Source organism: Medicago sativa, chromosome 6 (genome assembly GCF_051527215.1).
Source record: "Medicago sativa cultivar Bolivia chromosome 6, Bolivia_mono, whole genome shotgun sequence".
Taxonomy (NCBI): domain Eukaryota; kingdom Viridiplantae; phylum Streptophyta; class Magnoliopsida; order Fabales; family Fabaceae; genus Medicago; species Medicago sativa.
The window spans coordinates 84,891,188-84,918,266 of record NC_140754.1 but is presented as its reverse complement, the minus strand read 5'-3'; the positions used below and the strand labels follow the sequence as shown (position 1 = coordinate 84,918,266).

Below are 27,079 nucleotides of genomic sequence, written 5' to 3'. Positions count from 1 at the left end.
AATTGGCATACCTTTGACTTGCTTTTAGTACTCAACTCATTCCCAATAAACATTTAATGAATTTTTTTTTATCCAAACAGAGACAAAAAGTTGTTGATTGTACTACAAGATAGAAACTTAACTATGTTCAAGTTTTCCTTTCAGAATTTATTGGCCATGGAAATGGCATTATTGATATTCTTGATAGCTTTCTCATACCTTAAAAATCCCATGAACCAAAATTCAGAGTCATCCTTAGTCACTACTTCTATATTACTGGACCTATAATACAGAAAAGATAATGCAACCTTCCGAGTATGTGTGTGTAAACGCGCATACGCGCGTGCGTGTCGTTGATGATCAAAGTGATTAAAGTAAGCGGCAGAAAATTGAGAAGGAACAAACATATCATCATATTCTGCAATGGTCTACTTTTGAGCTTGTGTACGAAAATCAAAATAACTATCCAACATCCATAAAAGTTGAAATTAAGCTACTTTTGAAATGACATTCTAGAAGCCTAAGGGAAAATGGCAACGCTTCTTTAAAATTTTCTGAAGTCCAATTTAGAATAGTAGAAATCATAAATTGGAAACCGAAAACAACTAGAAACATTTCTTAATCAAGAAAAACAGAAAATCAATATTCTGTCACAGTATTGTAACATGAATTTTGGTATTTCAGCCAATAATAGTAGTGGAAGTGAAGAGCACAAAGCATGCATATACAGCCAATAATCACAGGATAAATGAGCATTGCTTCAACATTCAGACCGTACAAAGATCGCAATGAAGGGCACAAAGTATGCATCTACAGCAAATAGAAATTGCAATTTCTATAAATTACTGATCATATTTCCTATCTTAAAATGAAACAAGTGTGAGAGAGATACATGCATGCAATGATGCAACAGAAATGCAAAGAAAAAATTATTAAAGAAACCATACAAAAGGGAAAATTATTAAAGAAAGCAAAAAACAAGTATGGTTGATTCTTGAAAAAGGAGAGATGTAACATAATGTTATGCGTTCTGCTAAGTCAGTGTTTGTGATTTTATTATTATGTTTTATTATGAAGGGTTTCGTGCAGGAAGCGCCGTGGGATCAGGTTCACTATTAACAGACTGTTATTTTAACTTAGTTCTGATCAGCAACGTTACAGGTGCAAAATTGGCAGTCAAACTCTGCTTTGGTTAATCGGTCTCCATCTTTCAGAGTTACCGGTATTGACCTTTGCACTTCCAAAACTATTGCCACAATCCTTTGTCGGTAAGACAACATCAAACCCAAAAAAAAGTTTAGAATTGCAGTAATAGCACCAAGAACAGAATAATGCCATCCATTCTTTACCTAACCAGTTGACTCCAACTGCAGATTTGTTGTAAACACAAATTTTGATTACCTCAAACTTAACACCCCTATTATGGTTCCACCGACAAAATCGAAAAACTTGTCTGAAAAGCAATTAATCGAAGCAAAAGACATTTTTTAGATGACCTTGAATTTCTCACGAACCTGGAACATTAAATTAGACAAAAAATAACGAGAGTAAACTCTTTTCCCTCTTACATTGTTGATACTTGAAATGTAATCATAACTCTTTTCTCTCTTATACAAGTTACCGAAACACAATCTTTTATTTCTACGAAAAGTCTTTGGTTGTTCATTAGATTACAAAGTTTTCCATATATAAGTTATTACTACATAAAACTAGAGGGAGGACATTCTATAGAAGCAAAATATAATTCATTTTATTGATACAGAAACCAGATAAGTTTGAAAATAAAACAAGAGTAAACATTCAAAATAAAAATGCAAAAGCAAGATCAAGTAGTTTCCTAGTTTACTTGACAATAACTGTGATATCCCAACAAGTGAAAATAATTAACTACTTATTCCTCTAATAGACGAATGCTTTCTCTTCTTTTTTTTGAGGAATGGAAGAATGCTTTCCTTGTAATTTACTATCCTGCAGCGAAGACTCTCTGCTTTATAACCAAGCTGCTCAATCATTTGCGTACTCAAATCAAACCAAGCTACTTCCATATCTTCTCTTATGAAGAATATTTCCCCCTTTGTCCCCACTATGATAGGACGCTTAACGCAAGCCAACGGTCCAACAATGAAAAGTTAGGTCCACGATTCCTTTATACCGAGCTCACCCAAAATTGATACGTGAAAAGTAGTTGTCTCTTTGTGAAATGTGTATAAGGCAATGGACCCATTTAACACCGCCAAGTTTATCCACTTTGCTCCAACATCAAAACAATCATCTTCGTCCGAGGAAATAGGTGTTATAAGAAACACCTCATTAAAAAGGGCAACCCGGTGCACTAGAGCTCCCGCATATGCAGGGTCCGGGAAGGGGTCCCACCATTTGGTGTATTGTACGCAGCCTTACCCTGTTTTACACAAGAGGCTGTTTCCAGGACTTGAACCCGTGACCTTTCAGTCACATGACAACAACTTTACCAGTTGCGCCAAGGTTACCCCTCATTGCTCAAGTAAAATGACACCAAACATGGTCCAATGGGGTTATCTTCATGTTTTTCACACAACCAATGACACACACCATCCATGTAGACTTGGGTGCCCTCAGTACCATCAGAAGAATAAGGCATGTCAACATAAAGCTCTCTCCACGAGTCACTTTTTAGGCTATACATCTCCCATGATGGCTCAAAATAGCTCAAGTTTAGATTTGAATAGTTAATGTAATTGCGGGCACCATCACCACAGTTGTGACCACCAGGCCCCAAAGAAACCTCTATATGCCGAATGACCTTGTAGTCATTTTTAACAAGGTCATAACCAAATCCATGAAGATGGGACCATACAGAAATAGCAAGAAGATCCCTATCTTCATCGGGGATACCCAGCCAAGTCAATATCACTGGGAGGAAGGAGCTTGATTGTTTGGGTAGCTGGGTTCCACAATACAATTTGGTCATGATCATCTTCATCATATTTATGGAGACAAAGTATGCCACTAATACTACCAAAACCAAAAATACCAATATCATTATTTTCTTTAAATGGATTTGAGAAATCTAATTTGACTTTTTTCTCAAACTTCTCACCAGCAAGAGAATAGAAAACATCAGATTCATTACGTTTGGACTCTGTTAGGATGAGAGATGCTCCATCGTAGTAAGAAAGACGGGGAGAATTAGATAAGAAATTGCTGCAAAACATGGTCATGAAGTGATGATTTTCAAACAAGAGAGACCATGATTTGCGAACACATTCAAAACGCTTAAAAGATTTAAGAGGCAACTTTGAGAGAATGGAAAAAGTTATATCATCACATACATGGGTACTCACCATCTCATTCGTCACAGCCACTGTTGTCTTCTCCATCCAAACGAGCTTTACTGTTAGGGTTTGAGAACGAGAAGCGTTTGGTAGGGCTTGCGTTTTTAGGGCTTGGTTGGCAAAAGCGGAGACTGACGTACTATATAGCCTTTTGTTTTCAATCTCTCTCTCTTGTTTATTTTTTCTTTTTTCTTTTAAGATTTTCAATCTACTCCTAATTCCTAATTCCGATAAATCATTTTTATTATTTTACATAAATTAAGAAATAGTATAATCTTAATTACTAAAGCTTAACCCCTCAAGCTATTGTTGCCCTAATATTTTCCTCCCATTTTTCCCTCCACTTTTCTGAGCCATTGGATCTTGCACATTTAGGTGTCATTCAATTTTAGCCATTGGTAATCTTACTTAATGGCCGCCGAATTTTGTTATCAAGTTTGCTATAATTTTGGCCAGCCGAATCCTTATTTTTTAACCTAACAAATTTCATTCATATCCTCCTTTTTTTTTTGAATCAAATATTTTCTACACATTTAGGTTTGCAATTATTTAACATAACAAATTCCATCTAAAAAAATGCATCGCACCAATTTTATTCCTATCTTCTTGCCTTTTTTTTATGAAGCAAATATCTTAATTACTAAAGCTTAACCCTTCAAGCTATTGTTGCCCTAAAAATCCCCCCCCCCCCCCCCCATTTTTCCCTCCACTTTTCTGAGCCATTGGATCTTGCACATTTAGGCGTCATTCAATTTTAGCCATTGATAATCTTACTTAATGTCAGCCGAATTTTGTTATCAAGTTTGCTATAATTTTGGCCAGCCGAATCCTTATTTTTTAACCTAACAAATTTCATTCATATCCTCCTTCTTTTTTTTTTGAATCAAATATTTTCTACACATTTAGGTTTGCAATTATTTAACATAACAAATTCCATCTAAAAAAATGCATCGCACCAATTTTATTCCTATCCTCTTGCCTTTTTTTTATGAAGCAAATATCTTCTTAATTAATAAAGCTTAACCCTTCAAGCTATTGTTGCCCTAATATTTTCCCCCCATTTTTCCCTCCACTTTTCTGAGTCATTGGATCTTGCACATTTAGACGCCATTCAATTTTAGCCATTGATCATCTTACTTAATGTCAGCCGAATTTTGTTATCAAGTTTGCTATAATTTTGGCCAGCCGAATCCTTATTTTTTAACCTAAAAAATTTCATTCATATACTCCTTTTTTTTTTTGAATCAAATATTTTCTACATATTTAGGTTTGCAATCATTTAACATAACAAATTCCATCTAAAAAAATGCATCGAACCAATTTCATGGCCACCAATTTCATGCCTTTTTTATCCTTATTTATCCTTATTTATTAATTTTATTAGGTCTGCAGCAACTTAACCTAATAATTTCCCTCTAAAATTCTGCATTAGATTAGCAACAATTTAACCTAACCAATTCCATCTAAAATGCAGCGCACCAATTTAAATTAACAAATTTCTTCTAAAATGCAGCAATCCTTAATATTTCTCCTCGCTGATAAGCTTTTTATTCATATCATGTTGTGTCATCGTTTGTATATATCTATTGTTTCTGTAGACTTTTTTTTTGGCAAGTTGTTGTACACTTATTAATGATATTTTTTTTTTGTTACAGTTATTAATGATATATTTGTACTATATTTATGAACAATAGAGGATTTTAGGATGACTTTTTGTTATTCAAACTATACCTTAAACAATTTTGTTTGTTACATTTGAAATTCATAAATATTTATGCTTATAATTTTAATCTATATAAACTTTTTTATATAAAATATCGTTCATAATCTATATGTGTTAGCGTAATAAAAAAACGAAAAGACGGTTATGTGAATGTCCGTCTTTCCACACGTTGACATAATGTAAATCAATATTTTTCTAAATTAGAAATAAATCAAATTATTACGTGGTATATCCCGTGAAAATAAAATTATCACATACCTCCCTAAAAACAAAAGAAAAAAAAAACTATCACATTCCTTAAAAAAAACAAAAAAAAAAACTATCACATGCTTGAAAAATACTATAAAAATCCTAACGAATCTTTTTCATTTTTATAAAGGAACGAATATCTTAATATATATATATATATATATATATATATATATATATATATATATATATAAATGTTAGATATTCTCCAATCAACCATAATTAACCCTAATCCCGCCCTTTTTGGCGGGTCTAAATATATTTTTTTTTAAAATTGTTTTGCAAGGAATTGAACCAACTACCCATAACAACACCTTAGAGCTTTTACCACTAGATCACTGACATTTTTATTGAAATATAGTTGCTTATAAAATGGATATGTAATCTTAAAGGCCTTTTTTTTTAAACCACTAACACTCATTTTTATTGTGTTTATTTTCATGTTTGATTAATTTCACATAATTTAATTTATGACTTTTATTCCATGTTCATTTTTGTTGATGCAAACTAATGTTATAATTTTCTTTTTTGAGATTTTGCATGTTGATCACTCTCAAACATCACTTAGTTTCATTATTTCTATTACTTTGAATGTAACTCTAAAATTAATAATATAGTCACTTTGATGCTTATATAAGAAACTCTACAAAACCCGTACAACGTACGGGTTAGAGTCTAGTTTATTTACAAAACAAAGCACATAATTATTTGTGACACATTTAATATAATTATTTAGTTACTCATTTTTTTTAAATAATTAAATTGTTTATTTAGTAGTGTTCGTTGATTTTTTTTAAATTGTATAAAATTATGTAGTTACAAATAATTATGTGCTTTGTTTTCAAACTAAATAAGAAAATTAATGTCCGTGGAAATTACCATCTTGCCCTCCTGAGGGGCATTTTGGTAATCCTGTAATTGGAGAGAAGGGCATTTTTGTAAAATCAACGGGCATCATGGTAATATGAGAAAAGAGAAAAGAGAGAGAGAAACGGATGAGAAGATAGACGAGAGAAGAGGGAACGAGAGAAGAGAAGGAAGAACAATGATGAGATTTGTTGTGTGCTATTCAAAGGCTCGTCAGTTGCTTCTTCCATTTTCTTCATCATCAAAGGTGATTTTTTGACCTTTTCATCAGTCTAATACCATGCATGTTTTGGATTTAGGTGTTTTCTGTTTTTCAGTTTTTTCTTTCTTTGTTTCTGCATTTTGGTTAATTGATTGCATGGTAACATAAAAGGTTTGATTTTCCTTTTTGGTTTGTTTTTTTGCTGATTCTGGTCTATTATTTGGTTTGATATGAACAAAATGGTGTTGAGACCACCAACTTAACTTGAGTCCTTTGAATGTAAATCTATGTTTATTACTAATTTTTGTTACTTCTATTAATTGATTTTAGTTCTGTTAATCATTCATGATTTTAATAGTGGACAATGGTTTCTGCTTATACTTATTGTTTTCAAAGATAATTTGGATCATACCTTGGTTTCATGATTTGATTTAGTTATTGTGAAATTTAGCGCTCACCAAATGTTTGAGAAAATGTCTCAGTAAAAAAATTGTTAGTTTTGATATTGATATTGATATAGAACAATTTTTATTTTCATTCACTTCACCAGCCAGATTCTTTGCATTACATCGATTTATCGGATCGGTTAAATTCATATCAAAAGGTAAACTTGATATTTGTCAATGGAAGATTCCAACTTTTTTAACCATCAACTTGTGAAACATAATGAAATCAATCACTTTGAATATCCCACTGTGATCCTACAATTTTTTAACTTCTTTTTTGGTTCTAAGTAACTTGGTGTGATATTCTCACTATCTTGCCTAATGAACACCCTACAATTTATGTAGGCTATAATGGAGGTTGGAGAAGTTATTCAGTTCTATGATTCTGATAAGCGGTTTCCTGCTTGGGGATTAGGAGGAAAGATACCCCGAGGTATTGTATCTCATTGTTTTAATCTGAATGGGAGTCTAACTAGCTCTGAGGTGAGAAACTCTGTTTTTTTAGTACAATGGTTCCTTGACTTCTTTCTCTATTATTCACTAGAGAACTTAGAAAACCATTGTTAATTATTATTTTCCTTCTTTTAATAAACTCAATTTCACCTCATTTATCAACTCTAATGATAATAATATTCATATATTACTATAAGTTATATTACAAGTCATAGAGCCTGTTATGGACCATAGTTGGATTGGACGATTGCTGATCCTATGAGTGATGAAATGGAGTGTATGAGTTTTTAAAATTTGTAGAAAAAGATCTTCGTAAAAAACTTGCATCACCATGTTTTCTCATTGACAATTTTGGTAGCAGCTCCTAATATTAATACGATAAGTTAATAATAACCATTTTTGTAACGCTGCAGAAAAAAGAAAGGATTATTTCATCATTCTTCTTTTTTGGCTGGTGGAGCTACCTTAGCTGACTGACGGCTTGAAGCCGAGGATGGAATTCTGGAGGTATAATTAACTTCATCGAGTTTCATGATTCAATGTTTTGTTTTGTATTTTTTTCCTGGGTGTATATGTGACTTTACACAAATTAAATTTCAATTTATGTGCGATGATAAAAATGTTTGATTTTTAGTAGCTTTTACTTTTCAGTCCATATGTGCATTTTGTTTTTGCTGCATGATTTGGATACTTTTGAAGGGGGCATATATAGATAGAGATAGCATTTGTGCTTGCATTTTTATATGGTTTCTTGGTATGCCAGAAAATTGGTCCCATAAAGAAGTTGCAGGAGGAATGGTAGTAATGCAGAAACGAATATAATGTTCTTTACTAAAGATTTTTCATTCGAGTGGCATTAACCTCATTTAAGTGATTTTATCTTGGTATTAAAATTGTGTAATTCGCTAGATGTTATGTTTGGAAAGGTTTCCTCCCTTCTACGGAGAATCCATTCTCCTCCGTCACAACTGCGGCGAAAAACGGCGGCGCCGGTGAGGAAGAGTAAGAGAGAGACGGTCGTCTCCAATCTAAAGCCATGCATGTATAAGTGTTTCCCTCCGACCAGGTATCATTCTTCTTCTCTTTCAACCCCTAATTCCCCATTTCCATAACCCTAATTAAGTGATTACATAGCTATTAGATCTAACTGAGACTCCAAAATTGAAAGGTTAGTCTATATGCACAAATTTAGGTTTTCTGGGTTTCATATAGTAATTGAAAAATGGGTTTCATTTGCTTGCAGGTCAAAAACCGAAAAGAGGTAAAATTTTGAAGGGTGGTTATGTTTCTGTTGTTGGAGCTGCTCATAAGAAAGCAACTTTTTATGTTCATTTTGTGTCTAATTTTATGCCTTTTTATCTGCAATCAATGTAGGAATAGTTTTTGTTTACTTTGGTTTCTTCTGTTTATTGTGTGGTAATAGAATCATATAAAGCAGAGCTTCTGAAGTATCGAAGCAATTTTCAGAAACTTCGGAAGCAAAATGCAGAACTTGCACTTGCTAATACTCAAATGACGCGGGTACTAATAACTATATGCGTTTTAATTGTTGTTTATTTTAATTTGTTTGCTATTGTTGATTGTTGATATTCAAATCTAAAATTGATTATCTTTTTGTATGCAATGCAGGAGATTAGTGCAAGCCGACAAAGACATCTGAAGAGAAGAAAATTGAATGTATGGAATTAATTGTGTAACAGAAAGTTAAACTTTCAGTCATTTCTATGAGAGCTTGATAGTGCCATATTTTTTGTTCTTACAGTTGCATTTAAACTGTTTGACCTTGGGAAGACTGGATACATTGAGCATAGCGAGGTGAGTATCCTTTAACCTTTCTATTGTTCATCATTTTCCCTTTGGGATTGAGTAATGCAGCTTTGGCAAAATCACATGGCAGTAGAATTAAATTTGTTGACAATCTGTGTTAATTTACCCTTTAGGAGATAGAGTGCGGGTTTGGATTCACGCTGAATTTGGCAAACTCACGTTGATTTTGGTGAAATTTTGAAGTGTAGTTTTAGTTAAAATCGCCGTGATTCTGCCAATGCTGTCCCCAAAACCAAACCTGCATAGAATCAATTTATGTCTTCATCATAGTATTTATTTATTATATGTTTCAGATAAAGATTGACATAATTATGGATATGTTAGTAAAGAAATAAATAATGCAGTTGAAAATTTGAAAACGCTCCTATAAAAAGTGACATCAAAATCTCTAAATGGTCTTATATTTAAGGACAGAGAAAGTAGTAGTTTTTTGTGTGAATGCTCCTTCTCATGTAACTTTAGTAGTTATAGACTACGGTTAAATTTATGCATTTTATTCTAACTTTTTGAGTGTCTTATGAACCTTTTTTGTACATAATGGCATACTGAAGTTGAAGGAGATGGTCTTGGCTACTTTGATTGAATCAGAAGTTACAGTTTCAGACGATATTGTTGAATCCATTATGGAAAAGGTTCTTAACAATATGAAACCATACATTTATCCTCCTTCAATTTCTATAGTTTCCTCAGTTTCATTCTTTTCTCTTATACTTCTTTCTTGGCCTGATCTTTTTTAGACAATGAAGGAGGTTGACTCAAAAGGAGATGGGAAGATTGATATGGAAGAGTGGAAAGAGTATGCAGCAAAGAATCCTTCTCTTCTTAAGATCATGACTCTGCCATATCTAAAGTAGGTTTCTTTTCTATTCAATGAAACTTAATCTTTATATAATGTGCAGAAGTTGAGTAGTCTTCTGCATTTTCTCCCTTATACTGAACTGTCTAAAGCTTTTTGTCATAATAATATGTTCAATTAGAGAACTTCAAGTTATATGCTTGACAAGTAAATTTGGTTTGTACTTTATGTTGACAAATGATTTTATCTTTAAAAAACTTTGATTCTACATTTGTGGTATGCATGTAGAGATGCAGATTTAGTTCAAAGAATTGGAGCTGCAACATCACTTGAACTTAGAGCAAGTGGAACTCACTATACTTGTGCTCCTTGTGTGGTTGTAAGGCATCACAACCAACTTCTGAATTTATTATGCTGATTAACTACAGCTCTCTGTTAATAATTTTTTCTTATTATATTGTGCATAAGTGCTAAAGCTTGCTTGAAAGAAAATTGTTGAGAGAACCACATTGAATATGATATGGCCTAAAAAATGTTTATAAGTGAGAAATATCCCTTACCTTACAAACCGATATTGTGAGGTTGAGTTAGGTCCAAACCAAAATTTAAGATAATATTAGAGTTCTTTCGTATAGACACTTGGATTATGCTCCAGATTTTCAATCATAGGCATCTTTAGGTATATAAATAACACTAGGTTTATAGTAATACTGACTCAACTCATTCGCAAAAAGGGATGTACACTCTTTCTATGGGACTTCAACTTTAAAGCTTAAAATTTCCTGGATGATTATGTTATGTGTTTTGTTAGGATTCTTTGAGGCAACAAGAGAAAAAAGGGAATTATTCGTCCCTGGAGTTTGTACACAAGAGAGATTACTCTTTTCAAACTAGGTACATCAGTCACAAGTCTAAACTGAATCATAAAGATGCCTAGGACTGATCCCGTTCTTCTATTTATAGAGAATTAAGATCAGCGAAAACAAACTAACTACCTAAACAGGAAACAACTAAAACAAAAAACACAAAGTGATAACGGCCTGTATAAAGGAGTACCCTAAAGTTAATTACAACTTTAATCCCTATTTGTATTTGACACCTTCTTTCTAATATAAACCTTGAAATTCTTCTATGAGAGATCCTGCCTAACATGTTGTGTTTCTTTTTTATTTAATTTACACATCCTAAATTCTCTACTTAGCAAAAAGATAAACAGAAGATGTAGAACTTACAACTTACATATATGAATGGACAGGTCTGCAAAGATCCCAGATGGGGAAGATGCTTTGAGAGTTACAGCGAAGACACTCAAATAGTCAGAAAGATGATTTCTTTAGTTTCAGACTTGCAAGGCCAATCTCCAGAAAGACATCCAAGGGGCTACCCATTTGTGGCTGGGAGGTAGGCAGAAGCCATCAATATAACTTCCATTGGTTATAAAATTTAATGTTGTTTGAAATTTTGAATCGTTGAATAACTAATGTTTTATAATGTGATAAACTGATGGTTTTGAACTATTAAATTAGTTACATATTGATAATCCAAAAAAAAATATTGGTACACATTGTTTTAGTTGTCCATAGGGATTCCTAACCAGTAACCATCATTTTCAAAAATCAATACTTAGTTAGTATCCTTACATACATCTTTATCAAAGTAATTTAATTGCAACTATTTAGTACTTCAGGAACAAAGTTATTGCTTGTGCCAATTTCGATTTCGAAATTAAAAAACAAAAGGCAAGTTATAGGGCGGATAAACCAATTTCGATTTGGTCATAAAAAATTTATGCTGCAATTCTTTGAAATTGGTTTTGAATTGGATTATGGTCTAGCTTTGGGATACATCAATAACTTGAATCTTTCATGATATGTAATTTATGAGTCATGAGTGTATTATTTTTGGTCATTAGTGTGTATCATTTTTGGTCATATATTTGATTGAAGAAACTTTTCAACTATCAAGTTAATTTCAATTTTAATTTAATTTATAGAATCCCTATCAAATTACATGGCACTGTATTGGTTTATCCTTTAAGGTGGCAATTTCTGTGTTTATCCTTATGCAGTGGCCAAGAGACCCTGCATCTCACACAATTCACATTGCATCAGTTGCTTACAATGCTATTTTCCTTGGTGAATTTATGCAGCCAGATTGGGATATGTTTCATGTAAGGGAACATAGGGAACATGGTGCTATTTGTAGCAAAAGTTTATGCTTCCATTCAAAGTAGATCTTTGGCTGTGATTGCATCATCTTAGGACTCAATCTTGGATCTCTTGTCTGGATTTATACTTTGGTTCACGTCTCATACTATGAGTAAACCAAACTATGATCAATACCCTATTGGTAAGAACCGTATGCAACCTGTGGTAAAAGCTTCCTTCTCTTAGAACACACCTAAGCCAATTTTCATAATATTAATTTGTATGTTACACATATTTAGTTTTTAGATTGATATCTTATAAAATAAATTCTATTAGGCTCTTTTCAAATGAGTCATCCATTTTAATAACTTTTGGTTTACAAAATATATTTACAGGGGATAGTTGTATTTGCTTCTGTCATGGCAACTCTTGGATTGCAAATACTATTTGAATCAATGAGGGAAATCATCGTAAAGGTAAAGAAGTAAAAAGTACTATATTGAAATGGATTCGTATCCACTTCCACGATGTAGCGCACTAGGACAATATACCACTTAGCGTGGTAGCCTTTTTTAACACGAATAAGATATTATTGCACCGCTGCATCGTGGGAGAGAATCTGAATCCTATTTAAATACCATTGCTAATAGATTCTATAAACTCAAGTGTATTAATGCAAAGACACTACTCAACATTTACCTATTTCAAATTTATTTATTTACAGGCTCAACCTGATAGGGATCCTGTGAAAGAAAAGTGGATGATAGGAATTATTGAATTATGGTGACAGCCTCAGTTGTAAAAATTGGGCTCATGACATATTGTCGCAGGTTCAAAAATGAAATAGTTAGAGCTTATGCACAAGATCATTTCTTTGATGTCATTACAAATTCAATCGGTCTATCGACGGCAGTGCTAGCCATCAAATTCTACCGGTGGCTTGACCCTCTTGGGGCCATCTTGGTATGTCCTTCTGTTCATAGAGCACATTCAACTTTTTCACCACAAAAAAACATGGCACATCTAAGTTTAGTTACTTTATTTCTTCCTATTTCACAAGTAATAAGGCAAAGACAAAATTAAATCAAGTTCATCATATTTCTGCAACATAGTCATAGTAGGTTTTTGATGTTTGAATTGGTTCTTGGAATTTCAAATGTCATTCAAAATGAGCTCTCTGTTAACTTCCAACATTATAGGCTATGCCATATAATTGAACATGTCACATTACACATTGATCACACATCAATGTCAGCTCACCAATGACTAATATGACTATGAAATTTAGCTCAACTTATAGGACTAATTTATGGGTGATTGCAATTATATAGGCAATTTATGTGGGATCAATGTAGGACCATATTTTCAGCATGTCATAGTCCCTAATAATAAAAGCTAGAGTAACTATTTTGATTGACACTTTTCACTTTTAGGGATGTATATTTAACAATTCACAAAAAACACCAGATTATTTTGACAGTTAATTACAATTTCGTGGACCAATTTGCTTATCGACTTTATGAAATGTAGACACATATTCTTATTTGATAATAAAACATATAATAACATCAAGTCATCAATGGTGCAGATATTTGCAAAGTATAATAACATCAAGTCATCAATGGTGCAGATAGCTGTATATACAACCTACAACTGGGCAAAAACGGTGATGGAGAATGTATGGTCATTGATTGGGACCAATTATTTTGTTGAGGTAGACATAGTTGTATCAGAAGAAATGTCACTTATTCAAGCACATGACATTGGTGAAACACTTCAAGATAAGCTTGAAAAATTACCTGAAATTGAAAGAGCATTTGTTCATGTTGATTTGAATACTACTCATAAGCTTGAACACAAGCAGCTCAAGGTGGCATAGGAAAGTTATTCAATATTGGTTTAGGATTTCAAAGTGTGATTAGCGATGGATTTGGTTTTCTTTTTAATGGGTGGTGATGGATTTGATAATTTTGATTAGTATATTCATTTTGTTGTAGTGAAATTTTGCTATGTTTATGGCTTGAGAGTGATTGATCAGCAATGGATTTGATTAGCATATTGATTTTTTCCCGTTGTAAATAGAATATTCTCTACATAGAACTGCAAAAAATAATTTTAGAAAGGTGCACATTTCTAATGTTTGTTACTCGTGATCAAGCCATTTTGAAGATTTAATTTTGTAATCCGTAATGCAAGAGTACTCTAAATATTGTATTATGGTTTATAATTATCTATCATTTCGCAATCTATCCTTCCAATATAATATTTTGTCAAATACGTTACTGAACCCCCGTGCGAAGCACGGGTTTGTAACTAGTTTTTTTTTAAGGAAGAAATTCATTGCATTTCATTAGCTAAAATATGCCAAATACATGTAGGTACATCATCAATAATATGGGGGCTAGGATTAGACAGGGCTGCCTGAGCTAACTCGTGAGCTACCCTATTTGCTTGCCTCCTGCTGAACTCAACATGAGAGTTCTGAAATCTATCTACTAGCAGCTGTTTACAAGCAGTAATAATACACTCAAATTCGCTGCTATCATCTAAGCTAGAATTGACACAATCAACAACTTTTTTACAATCAAGTACAAAGTCGACATTATCAAACTGTTGATTAGAGATCCAATCCAAAGTTGTGTGTAGGCCAACAGCCTCCCCCACCTTTTGTTATCAAGTTTGCTATAATTTTGGCCAGCCAAATCCTTATTTTTTAACCTAACAAATTTCATTCCTATCCTCCTTTTTTTTAATCAAATATTTTCTACACTTTTAGGTTTGCAATTATTTAACATAACAAATTCCATCTAAAAAAATGCAACGCACCAATTTTATTCTTATCCTCTTGCCTTTTTTTTTATGAAGCAAATATTTTCTACCCTAACTTACTAAAGCTTAACCACTCAAGCTATTGTTGCCCTAATATCCCCCCCCCCCCCCCCCCCCCCCCCCCATTTTTCCCTCCACTTTTCTGGGCCATTGGATCTTGCACATTTAGGCGCCATTCAATTTTAGCCATTGATCATCTTACTTAATGCCAACCGATTTTTTTTATCAAGTTTGCTATAATTTTGGCCAGCCGAATCCTTATTTTTTAACCTAACAAATTTCATTCCTATCCTCCTTTTTTTTTTAATCAAATATTTTCTACACTTTTAGGTTTGCAATTATTTAACATAACAAATTCCATCTAAAAAAATGCAACGCACCAATTTTATTCCTATCCTCTTGCCTTTTTTTTTTATGAAGCAAATATTTTCTACCCTAACTTACTAAAGCTTAACCCCTCAACCTATTGTTGCCCTAATATTCCCCCCCCCCCCCCCCCCCCCCCCCCCCCCTCCATTTTTCCCTCCACTTTTCTGAGCCATTGGATCTTGCACATTTATGTGCCATTCAATTTTAGTCATTGATCATCTTACTTAATGCCAGCCGATTTTTTTTATCAAGTTTGCTATAATTTTGGCCAGCCGAATCCTTATTTTTTAACCTAACAAATTTCATTCCTATAACAAACAGGCTCTTAACATAACAAATTCCATCTAAAAAAATGCATCGAACCAATTTCATGCCTTTTTTATCCTTATTTATCCTTATTTATTAATTTTATTAGGTCTGCAGCAACTTAACCTAATAATTTCCCTCTAAAATTCTGCATTAGATTAGCAACAATTTAACCTAACCAATTCCATCTAAAATGCAGCGCACCAATTTAAATTAACAAATTTCTTCTAAAATGCAGCAATCCTTAATATTTCTCCTCGCTGATAAGCTTTTTATTCATATCATGTTGTGTCATCGTTTGTATATATCTATTGTTTCTGTAGACTTTTTTTTTGGCAAGTTGTTGTACACTTATTAATGATATTTTTTTTTTGTTACAGTTATTAATGATATATTTGTACTATATTTATGAACAATAGAGGATTTTAGGATGACTTTTTGTTATTCAAACTATACCTTAAACAATTTTGTTTGTTACATTTGAAATTCATAAATATTTATGCTTATAATTTTAATCTATATAAACTTTTTTATATAAAATATCGTTCATAATCTATATGTGTTAGCGTAATAAAAAAACGAAAAGACGGTTATGTGAATGTCCGTCTTTCCACACGTTGACATAATGTAAATCAATATTTTTCTAAATTAGAAATAAATCAAATTATTACGTGGTATATCCCGTGAAAATAAAATTATCACATACCTCCCTAAAAACAAAAGAAAAAAAAAACTATCACATTCCTTAAAAAAAACAAAAAAAAAAACTATCACATGCTTGAAAAATACTATAAAAATCCTAACGAATCTTTTTCATTTTTATAAAGGAACGAATATCTTAATATATATATATATATATATATATATATATATATATATATATAAATGTTAGATATTCTCCAATCAACCATAATTAACCCTAATCCCGCCCTTTTTGGCGGGTCTAAATATATTTTTTTTTAAAATTGTTTTGCAAGGAATTGAACCAACTACCCATAACAACACCTTAGAGCTTTTACCACTAGATCACTGACATTTTTATTGAAATATAGTTGCTTATAAAATGGATATGTAATCTTAAAGGCCTTTTTTTTTAAACCACTAACACTCATTTTTATTGTGTTTATTTTCATGTTTGATTAATTTCACATAATTTAATTTATGACTTTTATTCCATGTTCATTTTTGTTGATGCAAACTAATGTTATAATTTTCTTTTTTGAGATTTTGCATGTTGATCACTCTCAAACATCACTTAGTTTCATTATTTCTATTACTTTGAATGTAACTCTAAAATTAATAATATAGTCACTTTGATGCTTATATAAGAAACTCTACAAAACCCGTACAACGTACGGGTTAGAGTCTAGTTTATTTACAAAACAAAGCACATAATTATTTGTGACACATTTAATATAATTATTTAGTTACTCATTTTTTTTAAATAATTAAATTGTTTATTTAGTAGTGTTCGTTGATTTTTTGTAAATTGTATAAAATTATGTAGTTACAAATAATTATGTGCTTTGTTTTTTTTTTTTTTAAGGAAGAAATTCATTGCATTTCATTAGCTAAAATATGCCAAATACATGTAGGTACATCATCAATAATATGGGGGCTAGGATTAGACAGGGCTGCCTGAGCTAACTCGTGAGCTACCCTATTTGCTTGCCTCCTGCTGAACTCAACATGAGAGTTTTGAAATCTATCTACTAGCAGCTGTTTACAAGCAGTAATAATACACTCAAATTCGCTGCTATCATCTAAGCTAGAATTGACACAATCAACAACTTTTTTACAATCAAGTACAAAGTCGACATTATCAAACTGTTGATTAGAGATCCAATCCAAAGTTGTGTGTAGGCCAACAGCCTCCCCCACCTCTATGTCACAAAGAGGAGCAAACCATTCAGTTCTTGCAAGAACAAAAGCACCATCCTCATCCCTAAGGCACATACCCAAATCAACCCTATTAAGAGAAGTGGAAAAGGATGCATCGATGTTGCATTTATACCTGCCAGGTGCCGGTTTCTTCCAGATATCTTCTTCTTGTCTTGTAATTCGCACATGTGATACGTTGGCTTGGGTGGTACTGCGCGACCTTATAGCTTGGGCTGCTCGCCATTCTTCTGGTAAGTGCATTGCACGTTGAAACACCTGCAAACTTGTTTCATTCTGTTGTTGCCATAATTTCATGTTCCTGCTCTTCCAAAGACTCCATATAATTGTGGCCATAAGTTCACATTGCCCTGAAGAAAGATTCTGCAAAAGAGTGAATATGAGAGCATGAATATTATAATCTTGACGAATCACCCTGTCAATAGTGTCCCATAAATTCGCCTTCCGCCATGCTTGAACAGCTTTAGGACACTCAATAAGAATATGGATGCTATCTTCATAATTATTATTACATTGAACACAATCAAGTGGGCAAGAAACTCCTCTACTATTTAGTCGGACACGTGTTGGGAGCAACCACGACACACACGCCAGAGAAAATTCTTAATTTTAGGAGGAACTTTCAACTTCCAGATAAGGTTCCACCGCCCATGAACATGCATGTGGGAGTTATCTGCAATTTCAGTCACACATATTCTATATGCGCTTTTAACAGAATACTTACCACTCTTCTCCCCTTTCCAGATCATTTTATCTTCCATTACAAGTGGTTGAAGCGGTGTGTCAAGAATTAATTTCGCAGTTTGCGCATCAAATAAAGAATGAATGAGGGGCGCTTTCCACATCTTCAAATCTTGGTCAATAAAATCACATAATCTCACCTGCATCAAAGGCTCAAAAATTGGGTTTGTTGTGGAAAAAGACAAACCATCCTTCAGCCATGGAGCGCCTAGGAAAGGTATATTATCACCAGAACCTATCCTCCAACGCGCACCCTGTTTAACTACAATTTTGGCACTAAAAATACTCCTCCAAACATAGCTTGGGTTATGCCCAATAGAAGAGCCAATGAAATCAATGTTAGGAAAATATCTAGCCTTAAATAAACGTGAAACAAGACTAGAAGAATCAGTTTGGAATCTCCAACCCTGTTTGTCTAACATGGCCACATTAAAGGATGTCAAATCCTTAAACCCCATACCTCCGAAATTCTTATGAACAGATAATCTCTCCTAAGACATCCAATGTAATCCTTTGCGCCTATTACCACCATTACCCCACCAAAAGGCATTTATCATTTTTTTCAATTGCATCAACTAATTTATTTGCCAGTAAAAAGACACTCATAATATAAGATGGATAGATTGTAGTACCGATTTAATCATAACCTCTCTGCCAGCCTTTGATAAACACTTGCTCAAGAATCTTCAAGAATGAAAATGATAATATATCTACCAATTGCTCGACAACATAAAAGCGAAATCTTATGGCTGGTTGAGACATAACAACTTCGCTTTTGACTACCACATGGTGGCTAAAACATCTTAATTTCTTGTAATGGTTTTCTTTGAATTCTTTTTGTTGTATCGCACATGTATCTGATATAACATTACTTTGTTCTTTGCTTCTCTCAAGCATTCCTTGTATGGAGCAAGTAAAGACAGTTGGTTATTATAAGGATTTAGCTCTTAGTGATAAAATTCCATCATTTAGGGTTATGTTTAAAAGCTCTTCTAGGTTAAATAATACTAGAAATGAATAAAACTAATCAAAATTGGACCAGACCTTTGTTTTCGGAAAGACATGAATATCATAAATGTTATGCATTTATGTAACTCATGTTTTTATAAAGTGTTAGTTCGGTGATAAGAGTTCGATCGTACAACTTAAAGGAACGGAGTTCAAATCCTTTCAAGGACGGTTGTAAAATGATGATTAATACCATTTAATTAATAGTAATACTTTTCATTTTCCCCAATTTAAAGAAAACATGTAAATCATATGATTCTTTCTCTCAAAAAAAAAATGTACATCATATGATTATATTGAAGTGTATGCACACCATTTTATACACTTATTTCTCTATCTCTTGTTTTATCTTCTACTTTCTATATGTTGTTTGTGTTGTAAACAAAAGACAGTAGCAGAGAACCACTGACAAAAAGGCTTAAATTTGTTGTAAAAGAAACAAAAATGTTTCTATGAAAATTCACTACCACAATTTTGGCTTTTAATAGCACACGTTTAATAGCGCTTCTAGATAAATGCTATTGAAAAACATGTGAAAAACTAGGGTTAGATAGCGCTTTTCTAGAAACGCTGTTATTTTTGTTCAGACTAATAGCGCTTTTCAGAAAACGCTATTGTTGGAGGGGGTATAGATAGCGTTTTACACAAACGCTATTGTTTGGCCTTCATGAAAAAATGGATTAACCCGGGCCCACAGAATAAAACAAAAAGAACATAAAGCTTTTCTTAGTAAAAAAACGAAAAAAAGAACAAAACGCTTTCTGCTTCTCCATCGTGCATAAAGTTTCTTTCCTCCGTCACCGAACTGCTTCGTCACCGACGAACTGCTTCCTGCTTCTCCTCCATCACTGAACTCCTTCATCAACCTCTCAATCGCATCATCTTCTTCTCAATCGCTCTTCTGATTCTCTGGTACTGTTCCTTTACTGTTCACTTGCTTTGATTTTAAGTGTATAATGATTTTGTTTTGTGTTGAGCTGTATAAAGATTTTGTTCACTGATTATGGACCTAGAGATTTGATTTTTTTTTCGGATTCATCAGTTTTTTTGAGTGAAATACAAAATGGGTCGAACTGTTTTTTATTTCTTTTTTTTTTGGAAATGAAGCTTGTTTTGTGATGGGTTTCGTAATCAAAATTAGGGTTAAGCCTTGTGTCTTATGGTTTAGCTAAAACTGATATCTTATTAGAGTATTATTTTTTTTTTGGTACAATCTTATTAGAGTATTTTATTATGTTTATTTGTTGAATTTCAATTTTATTTGATTTTCTGAAATCAGTTTTATTTGTTTATATGATCTCACTTCAAGAGTAAGATCGATAGGTTATGTTTTCATGTATTTGAAGTAGTACATCTTTAGATATTTTGTTTGATGTTTGAATATCATATAATTCTGGATGGAGTCAAAGGTTTTTTTTATTGGGAATACAATTTATAGGGTTCTGAATGGCCATTTCTGGCATCTTTAAGGTGTAGTTTTTTGGATGCTTCTGCTGTTTAAATTGGGACCTGTTCGGTAGTTTTTGTGACGGGTTTGTACCATTAGCAGTGGGTTTTGGTTTTGGTGGGTGTTCGTAGGGGTTTTTTGACTTAGGGGTTCCTCGTATATACAGAACTTTTGTTAATCTCGTCTCCCATATTAGCCTAATTTAAAAACAGACAATTGTAGCATAAATCATTAGCCTAGATAGGGAGTTGATATCATTTTTAATATCAAATTAATTCCTAATTTTTATACACTAAGGAAGAGTATTAATGGTTTGGTAAACAATGTCCATGTGATGAATATTACAAGTATAATTCCTTAGTTATTCGTCGAGAACTGGATCCTTGGAATACAACTATTTTGCAGATGGTGTATGAACTTACAAATTCCATATCCTGGGTTTACTAATGTGTTGTTTTCAACACGAAATATACTAAAGTTGGAATGTTTTGAATGATTGTTTTCTAGTTTAAAAGAGCATGAAAACATAATGACAAAGTATGTGTTTGTAATTGAGCACCCTGATGTAATTTCCTTTACTGAAATTGTTGTTACCATCCCAATTGTACTCTTATTTGCCTTTTCAGTTGCTTCTAATTGGTTTTCTTCTTGTTAGTTGCAGCCTCAATTACTTGCTACTGTTAAGTCTGTAGCACATATGAATCAGCATGTGGTTCATATGATTATTGTGATAGAGCTACTCGGATTTGCTCAAGAAGCCTACTGCTGATAGTTTTGAAGTACTTGTTGGTTTCGGCACATAGAGGACTCCATGTTGAGTATTCCCTTTAACTATATATTTATAATGTGTTTAGTGTTTTGTAGATATGAACATGCCCTTTTCTATGGTCTTCATTTTGAGTATTTATTATACTTATGAATCCTAGCTTTTATTTTTCTTCAGTGTTCATGAAAATATGGTAAATATAGGTGAATGGAGTAAATAAGACAAAGGTATTAAACTATAAAATTACTAGAAGATATGAGGTGTCTTGAACTATATATAGATTTTACTTAGTCTATAAGAAAATTAATGCATGTACAATATACGTGGCAACTCTAAGGGTAGACCAAGAATTTTGGTAAGCTTGTTTATCACACTACTAAGAAGAGAGCTAGTCGACCTCAAGGTATATTACCTATTTGGTTTTGATTTTATGTTGTTGAAATGAAGGGTATCTTAGAGTGTTCCAATTTGGTTGGTTGCTTGGAGGAGTTATCTACTTATGCTTTTAATATTTGAGAAGAATGTCTTTGAATTTTTGTATTCTATAAGTAGAATATGGATACTTGGCTTTTAAAACAACTTTGCCACTAAAAGTCATTGACTCATGTAGAGAAGTTAAATGAGCGTTAATGGAAATGTTTGATAGAAAAAAGCTAATTTTAGCTTATACTTGAAACTATTATCTAGAAAGTCATAGAGATTAGGCTTTAGAGGTAGAATTGAAGACATTGCATGAAACTATCGACACCTTTTTAATCTTTGTGTGGTTTATCATATTTGTTGCTGAAGCTTCTTATCCTTCCTTTTATCAAAAGAGAATTAATTAAAATATTATGTGTTTGTTGTTTGTGGCCTTGAGATAAAGAACAAACACTACACAAGACAAATCTTTTGACCAAACCCTTCTCTCTCAAGACATTATTGTCATGCTCTTCTTAAGCATAGATAGGTAATATATAAATTTACTTTTTATATATGTTTCTATTTAGACTTTGTATTGATGATGAAGCTGATGCCAAATTTTGAGATTATATAACTTAAAATTGTGATGATACTCAATCATGTAGAAAATGATACACCTTTTGCCGCTCCTATGTACAGTTATGTCTTTTGGTTATTTATTTTTTTCACTTTGTTTGTATAAGCTGCTGCCATTGGTCGAAAATGAGTATTTTGTTTATTAATCGTGTAGAAAATGAGTATTTTGTTTATTGGTCTTTTGGTTATTTATTAATCATGTAGAAAATGAGTATTTTGTTTGTATAAGCTGCTGCCATTGGTCGAGTAAGCTAGTTAAGGTCGAGGAGGATTGGGCAACCTTTATGGTCAAGTATATCAGTGAGTTTCATCTTCTTTTTCAACAATTTTCATTTGCGTTCTTTAATTTTGAGTTATTTTAAACCGTAATTGGTTGTGCTGGAAATTCTATGTTAATTAATTTTTTGTTTCATATTATATGACACAGGAGATAATGTTGGTAGATTTATCAACTAGATGTCGGATAGCTTGTCACGATTCCTGTTAAATTTAGGTGATTTTTTGCTGGTAATTGTGGCTGTTTTTAGGTGCTTTATTTTTTGTTTTTGTAATTGTGGATTGATTATGATCAATTTGTAATGAGATTATCATGAATGCAATTGGTTATATTCATATTTCAGTATCTTATTATAGGTTTTAGATTGTAGATTTAATTATAGAGTATTTTGTTGTAGATATAAACAAAACAAAAAAAAAACATTACTTTTATTAGCGCTTTCAGTAAAACGCTAAGAAATGCCTATTTGAGTAGAAGGGTTACATTATCGCTTTTAAGAAAGCGCTAAGAAACGGCTGTTGGAAAACGAATTTAATAGCACCAGAATAAGGCTATCTTAGCGCTTATCTGAAAGCGCTATTGAAGCATTGCTATTTAATAGCGTTTTAAAAGCGCTATTATAGGGTTCTGACCTATAATAGCGGGGGCTTTCTTAGCGCTTGAAAAGCGCTATTAAACGCAAAAATGAATGCTATTAAATGGGGTATTTTGTAGTAGATATTGCACATTCAATAAGAGAAACAATTATCGTACCTTTAATAACTTGCTTTTAGTACTCAACTCATTCCCTATATGCCCCACACACAAAGTTCTTAGAGTTGATCAAGTTTCCCTATAATTAATTATTTTTATTCAAACAGTGACAAAAAGTTGTTGATTATACTACAAGTAATGTATTTCATCATATCATGAAACTTAGTTTTTCAATTCTTAATCACCAAAAAATAAGGGATGAGTTAAATACAACAACCATAAGATATAAGATTTGGATTGATTAACATTTCATTCACCTTACAAAACTTCATCTATAATCTAACTATGCAAAAAAAAAAAAAAAAAAAAAAAAAAACAAGATAGAGACTTAACTATGTTCAAGTTTTCCTTTCAGAATTTATTGGCCATGGAAATGGCATTATTGAGATTCTTGATAGCTTTCTCATACCTTAAAAATCCCTACTTCTATATATTTCTGTTCTAGCTTGTTCACATTCATGCTTTCATTCACCTCTTTTATCTTCTCTATTGGTATCAAAACCTGCATTACAAGAACCTTTATATCAGAAGAATGCAATATATTGATAAAAATTCTATGAATTAAGGTCTTGTTTGTTTAAACTATTTAATTAAGCGCTCATAAGTCATAGTATATGCTATTTCTATAACAACATAATATAAGTTAGACTGTTTTTGTATAAGTTGTAAGTTGCTCTAATAAGCTATTTCCGAGAGCTTGTGGAAATAAGCTGAAAATAGTTTATGGGCATATCATAAGCTGTTTTCTTAAACTCTCACAAACAATCTGGTAAGTGCATATACCAGTAGATAATCTCAAATAAGTCAACTCAAACAGGTCCCAAGGCTTTGGTTGAGTAAACAGCTTAATGAAGCACTTATAACATAAGTACTTCATATTTGTGCTTATATGTAAGCTATATCTATGAGAAAAGATGAAATAAAGTTAAATTATTTTCATATAAGGTACAAGTTGTTTTCTTAAGCTCTCCTGTAGCTTATGAAAATAAGCGGAAAACAACTTTTGGACATGTCATAAATTGTTCTCGTCAGATCACTCAAACAGACAATAAAAAATGGAAATAAGCTAATCAAAACATAGGATTTGAGCTTAAAGTTGGTTTCAAGATTACTTTGTAAGGTGCCTTTACCAAGTCCCCATCTGCAGAATAGAAGCTTGTAGGCCTTTCACTGCAAAATGCAACTTTTACATTGGAGATAAAGAGAATTCCAGCAATAGGACCAGCTGTGGTATATAAATAGCACTGAGAAGCTTTCAAGAGTTTCTCTCCCTCTTGCATCCCAAAAATATGCTTGAAAATGTTACCTCTTCCACCTTCTTGAATAATTTTAGCACCTAAACTTAACTTACCCTTCAAAGTCTCAGAAAATTTAGAACCTAATTTCACTGCAACCATAACACAACCACAAGGTCAACAACTGTGAATGAAACACTGAAACCGGTAATAATTTGAGAAAATAAAATAATTGAGTATCTATATTTTTTTTGTATTTGGTCGGTGTCACACATATTGGACATCAAATAAATCTTTCATGTGAAGTGTCGGTGCTACAAATTCACAGTGCATAAACAACTATCTTTCGTAATATCAAAGATTGTGACATAATCATAACGGTTACTGCAATTTAAAACCTTGATTGAATTGAAAGTTTGAGTATTTGAAATAGAAATCAGTGTGATATCTAAATTATGAGTTACCATGTTCATGAATACTATATGCAAAACTGCTTCTTTCCCTTCTTGTGAAATCCCTATTTGAGTTTTCTTTATCTGCAATAAGCACAAAACAAAACCTTTTACTTTGTTATTGGTATATGATTTGATGAAATGAAAGAAATTAAAGGGGAAAAAAAAAAAAAAAGTGGTTCTTACTTGTTATGGAGGTTGAATCAGAAGTTGGAGTTTTGAGGAAATTATCATCATGGTCAATAACATAAAAGCATCTACTCGGAGAGGCTCCAAAAGACTTCATCAGAGTATGGAAAATCTTAGAAATTTGATAAGCTAATTTGAATTATTCCAAAAACAATAACAAAAATAATATATTTGCTAATTGGTGCTGTTATAAATAGCCTTTTCTAGGAAAGTACTGAAGAAAGGAATACTATTATTGACTTTTTGAAAACCTTCGAAATTAAATAAATTCTAAATTATGTTCACAACACAACTTTTTATATTAATTAGTGTCAAGTCTAATGTTTGACAAATCCAACCTGACAGTTCAATCGGTTGAACCTTGAACCAACATTGTTTATGATTTGGCTATTTGAATAGTACAATTGTAGTTTCGCTTTGATTTCAGTGATTTAAAACATTTCAAACAATGATTTGAAGTCTCATAGGTTTGACACTTCATTTTATTTTTAATATATTGGTCGGACTACGTTTTCGTCCCATATTAAATGACTCATAGACAACAAGAAATGGTTTGAATCGTCCAATTGATTTAGTAGAACTTGAAAACAAAGTTTAATATATTCTTTAATATTTTTTTGTTATGTACTAAGACAATTTAATCCAATAATTTAATATTCTCTATGACTATTGACTGTAATACCATTTTGTATGCTATTCTTCTAGTAAGACAAAGCCTAATATTAATTGCTATACATTCAAATTTGTTTATAGCAAATCACAAGTTTGAAATGAAAGACACGTTTGAAGCCAGCTTTTTTGAAGTCAACAATATAAGTTCCTTAAGTTTTTGGTTTTGAATTAAATTGTCTATTAGATAGTTAGTTGACCTAAGCGTGGCAATACCTTGACTTATGTACAATGAATATCTAGAAAGAAAGAAAATACTAAAAAAATCAAATTAATGTCATGCAAACTTTCTTAAAAGTAATCAAGTATACTGTTCTTTTTATAAAGGTTATTGCTGAGTTATCTTAAAATTAAAATAAAATCAACTATAATGTGTTTAAATTTGTATATTTTCAGTTAAGATTCAAACATATTGTCAAAAACAGTTGATTCAAACACAGCGAGTGATGGATTAGATTAGATGACACATCATCAATGCCCTTATTGCATTTAACACATAAGATTAGAAAGTCTGTGTTTGAATTTTTTATTTCAAACATAATTTAGTAAGTTGAATTGTTGAAATGAAAATTTTATGTTTTGAATTTGGAGGTTCTAGATTCGAGTTCTGATAATGTTCTTGAAAGAAGATAAATGTAAAAAAATTTATAAGTGATCTTTAACCAATAAAATCTTCTTTACTTTAAATTTGACCATCATCTCTTCGCCGTAAATTTTTCATTAAAAAAAATGTATGGTCAGATCTAACTATTAATATCTTTGACTACCATAATCGGAGGCAATTTGACCGCAAACAACTTAGATAAAGTTTGTGCCCTCATATAATTTTATAATAAAAAGTTGCTTAATCCACTTCTTTAAACAATTTTATGAATTCTCTCAATCTCACAAATACTTAAAGTCAACAAGTAAACTCAAATAACTCAATCCAAATCGACTTTATCCTCTAGAATTGAATTGTCAGTCTCAGACCTTTTGTCATGTAACAAGTTACAAGATTATAAAATTTGGGTTGACTCAATGTTTAGATATGTTTAGTTTAAGCATATGCTTTTATAATTTTGTTTTAAGATTTTCATTGATTTTTATATTGCTTCT

At 32.1% G+C, this 27,079-nt stretch overlaps 2 protein-coding genes, 1 long non-coding RNA gene and 1 pseudogene across 18 annotated transcripts; 1 reads left to right on the top strand and 3 right to left on the bottom strand.

Annotated features, from left to right (window-relative positions):
• Nucleotides 1-126: 126 nt before the first annotated feature.
• On the bottom strand, nt 127-25,628 carry LOC146917585 (GEM-like protein 4). Of its 2 annotated transcripts, none has more exons than XM_085719425.1 (5): nt 25,310-25,628; nt 25,136-25,207; nt 24,567-24,823; nt 23,869-23,938; nt 127-253 (listed from the first exon to the last, which is right to left on the bottom strand). In XM_085719425.1, the coding sequence occupies exons 1-5, from the start codon at nt 25,407-25,409 to the stop codon at nt 141-143; spliced, it is 612 nt and encodes a 203-aa protein (XP_085575551.1). In that variant the 5' UTR covers nt 25,410-25,628; the 3' UTR covers nt 127-140. The 2 variants fall into 2 exon arrangements, with proteins under 2 accessions (XP_085575551.1, XP_085575550.1); XM_085719424.1 differs by having other exon boundaries at nt 24,549-24,823; nt 25,310-25,606.
• Nucleotides 1,773-3,361, bottom strand: LOC146917588 (F-box/kelch-repeat protein At3g23880-like; annotated as a pseudogene).
• LOC146917587 (uncharacterized) lies at nt 6,504-13,776 on the top strand. Of its 15 annotated transcripts, XM_085719409.1 has the most exons (16): nt 6,506-6,938; nt 7,126-7,263; nt 7,647-7,740; nt 7,997-8,194; nt 8,270-8,299; nt 8,477-8,547; nt 8,863-8,910; nt 8,996-9,048; nt 9,599-9,692; nt 9,798-9,910; nt 10,145-10,235; nt 11,112-11,257; nt 11,895-12,205; nt 12,399-12,479; nt 12,728-12,966; nt 13,592-13,776. In XM_085719409.1, exons 4-13 carry the CDS (start codon nt 8,143-8,145, stop codon nt 12,028-12,030), a joined length of 834 nt encoding a protein of 277 aa, XP_085575535.1. In that variant the 5' UTR covers nt 6,506-6,938; nt 7,126-7,263; nt 7,647-7,740; nt 7,997-8,142; the 3' UTR covers nt 12,031-12,205; nt 12,399-12,479; nt 12,728-12,966; nt 13,592-13,776. The 15 variants fall into 15 exon arrangements, with proteins under 15 accessions (XP_085575546.1, XP_085575547.1, XP_085575548.1 ...); XM_085719411.1 differs by having other exon boundaries at nt 6,506-7,263; nt 8,160-8,194; XM_085719410.1 differs by having other exon boundaries at nt 6,506-7,263; nt 8,143-8,194.
• LOC146917586 (uncharacterized) lies at nt 17,033-19,610 on the bottom strand. The gene is made up of 2 exons (XR_015015782.1): nt 18,131-19,610; nt 17,033-17,769 (listed from the first exon to the last, which is right to left on the bottom strand). It is a non-coding gene; the product is annotated as an uncharacterized LOC146917586 (long non-coding RNA).
• Nucleotides 25,629-27,079: the final 1,451 nt, after the last annotated feature.

Bases quoted from the DNA above. Each gene is read 5' to 3' on its own strand.
- LOC146917587 (XM_085719409.1), top strand. From the start codon at position 8,143: ATGTTATGTTTGGAAAGGTTTCCTCCCTTCTACGGAGAATCCATTCTC. The intron at 9,911-10,144 runs GTAGGTTTCTTT...GTATGCATGTAG, and splicing joins ATGACTCTGCCATATCTAAA to AGATGCAGATTTAGTTCAAA. The intron at 10,236-11,111 runs GTAAGGCATCAC...ATGAATGGACAG, and splicing joins CTTGTGCTCCTTGTGTGGTT to GTCTGCAAAGATCCCAGATG.
- LOC146917585 (XM_085719424.1), bottom strand. From the start codon at position 25,409: ATGAAGTCTTTTGGAGCCTCTCCGAGTAGATGCTTTTATGTTATTGAC. The intron at 25,208-25,309 runs GTAAGAACCACT...TGCTTATTGCAG, and splicing joins TGATTCAACCTCCATAACAA to ATAAAGAAAACTCAAATAGG. The intron at 23,939-24,548 runs GTAATCTTGAAA...CTTGTAATGCAG, and splicing joins TGGTAAAGGCACCTTACAAA to GTTTTGATACCAATAGAGAA.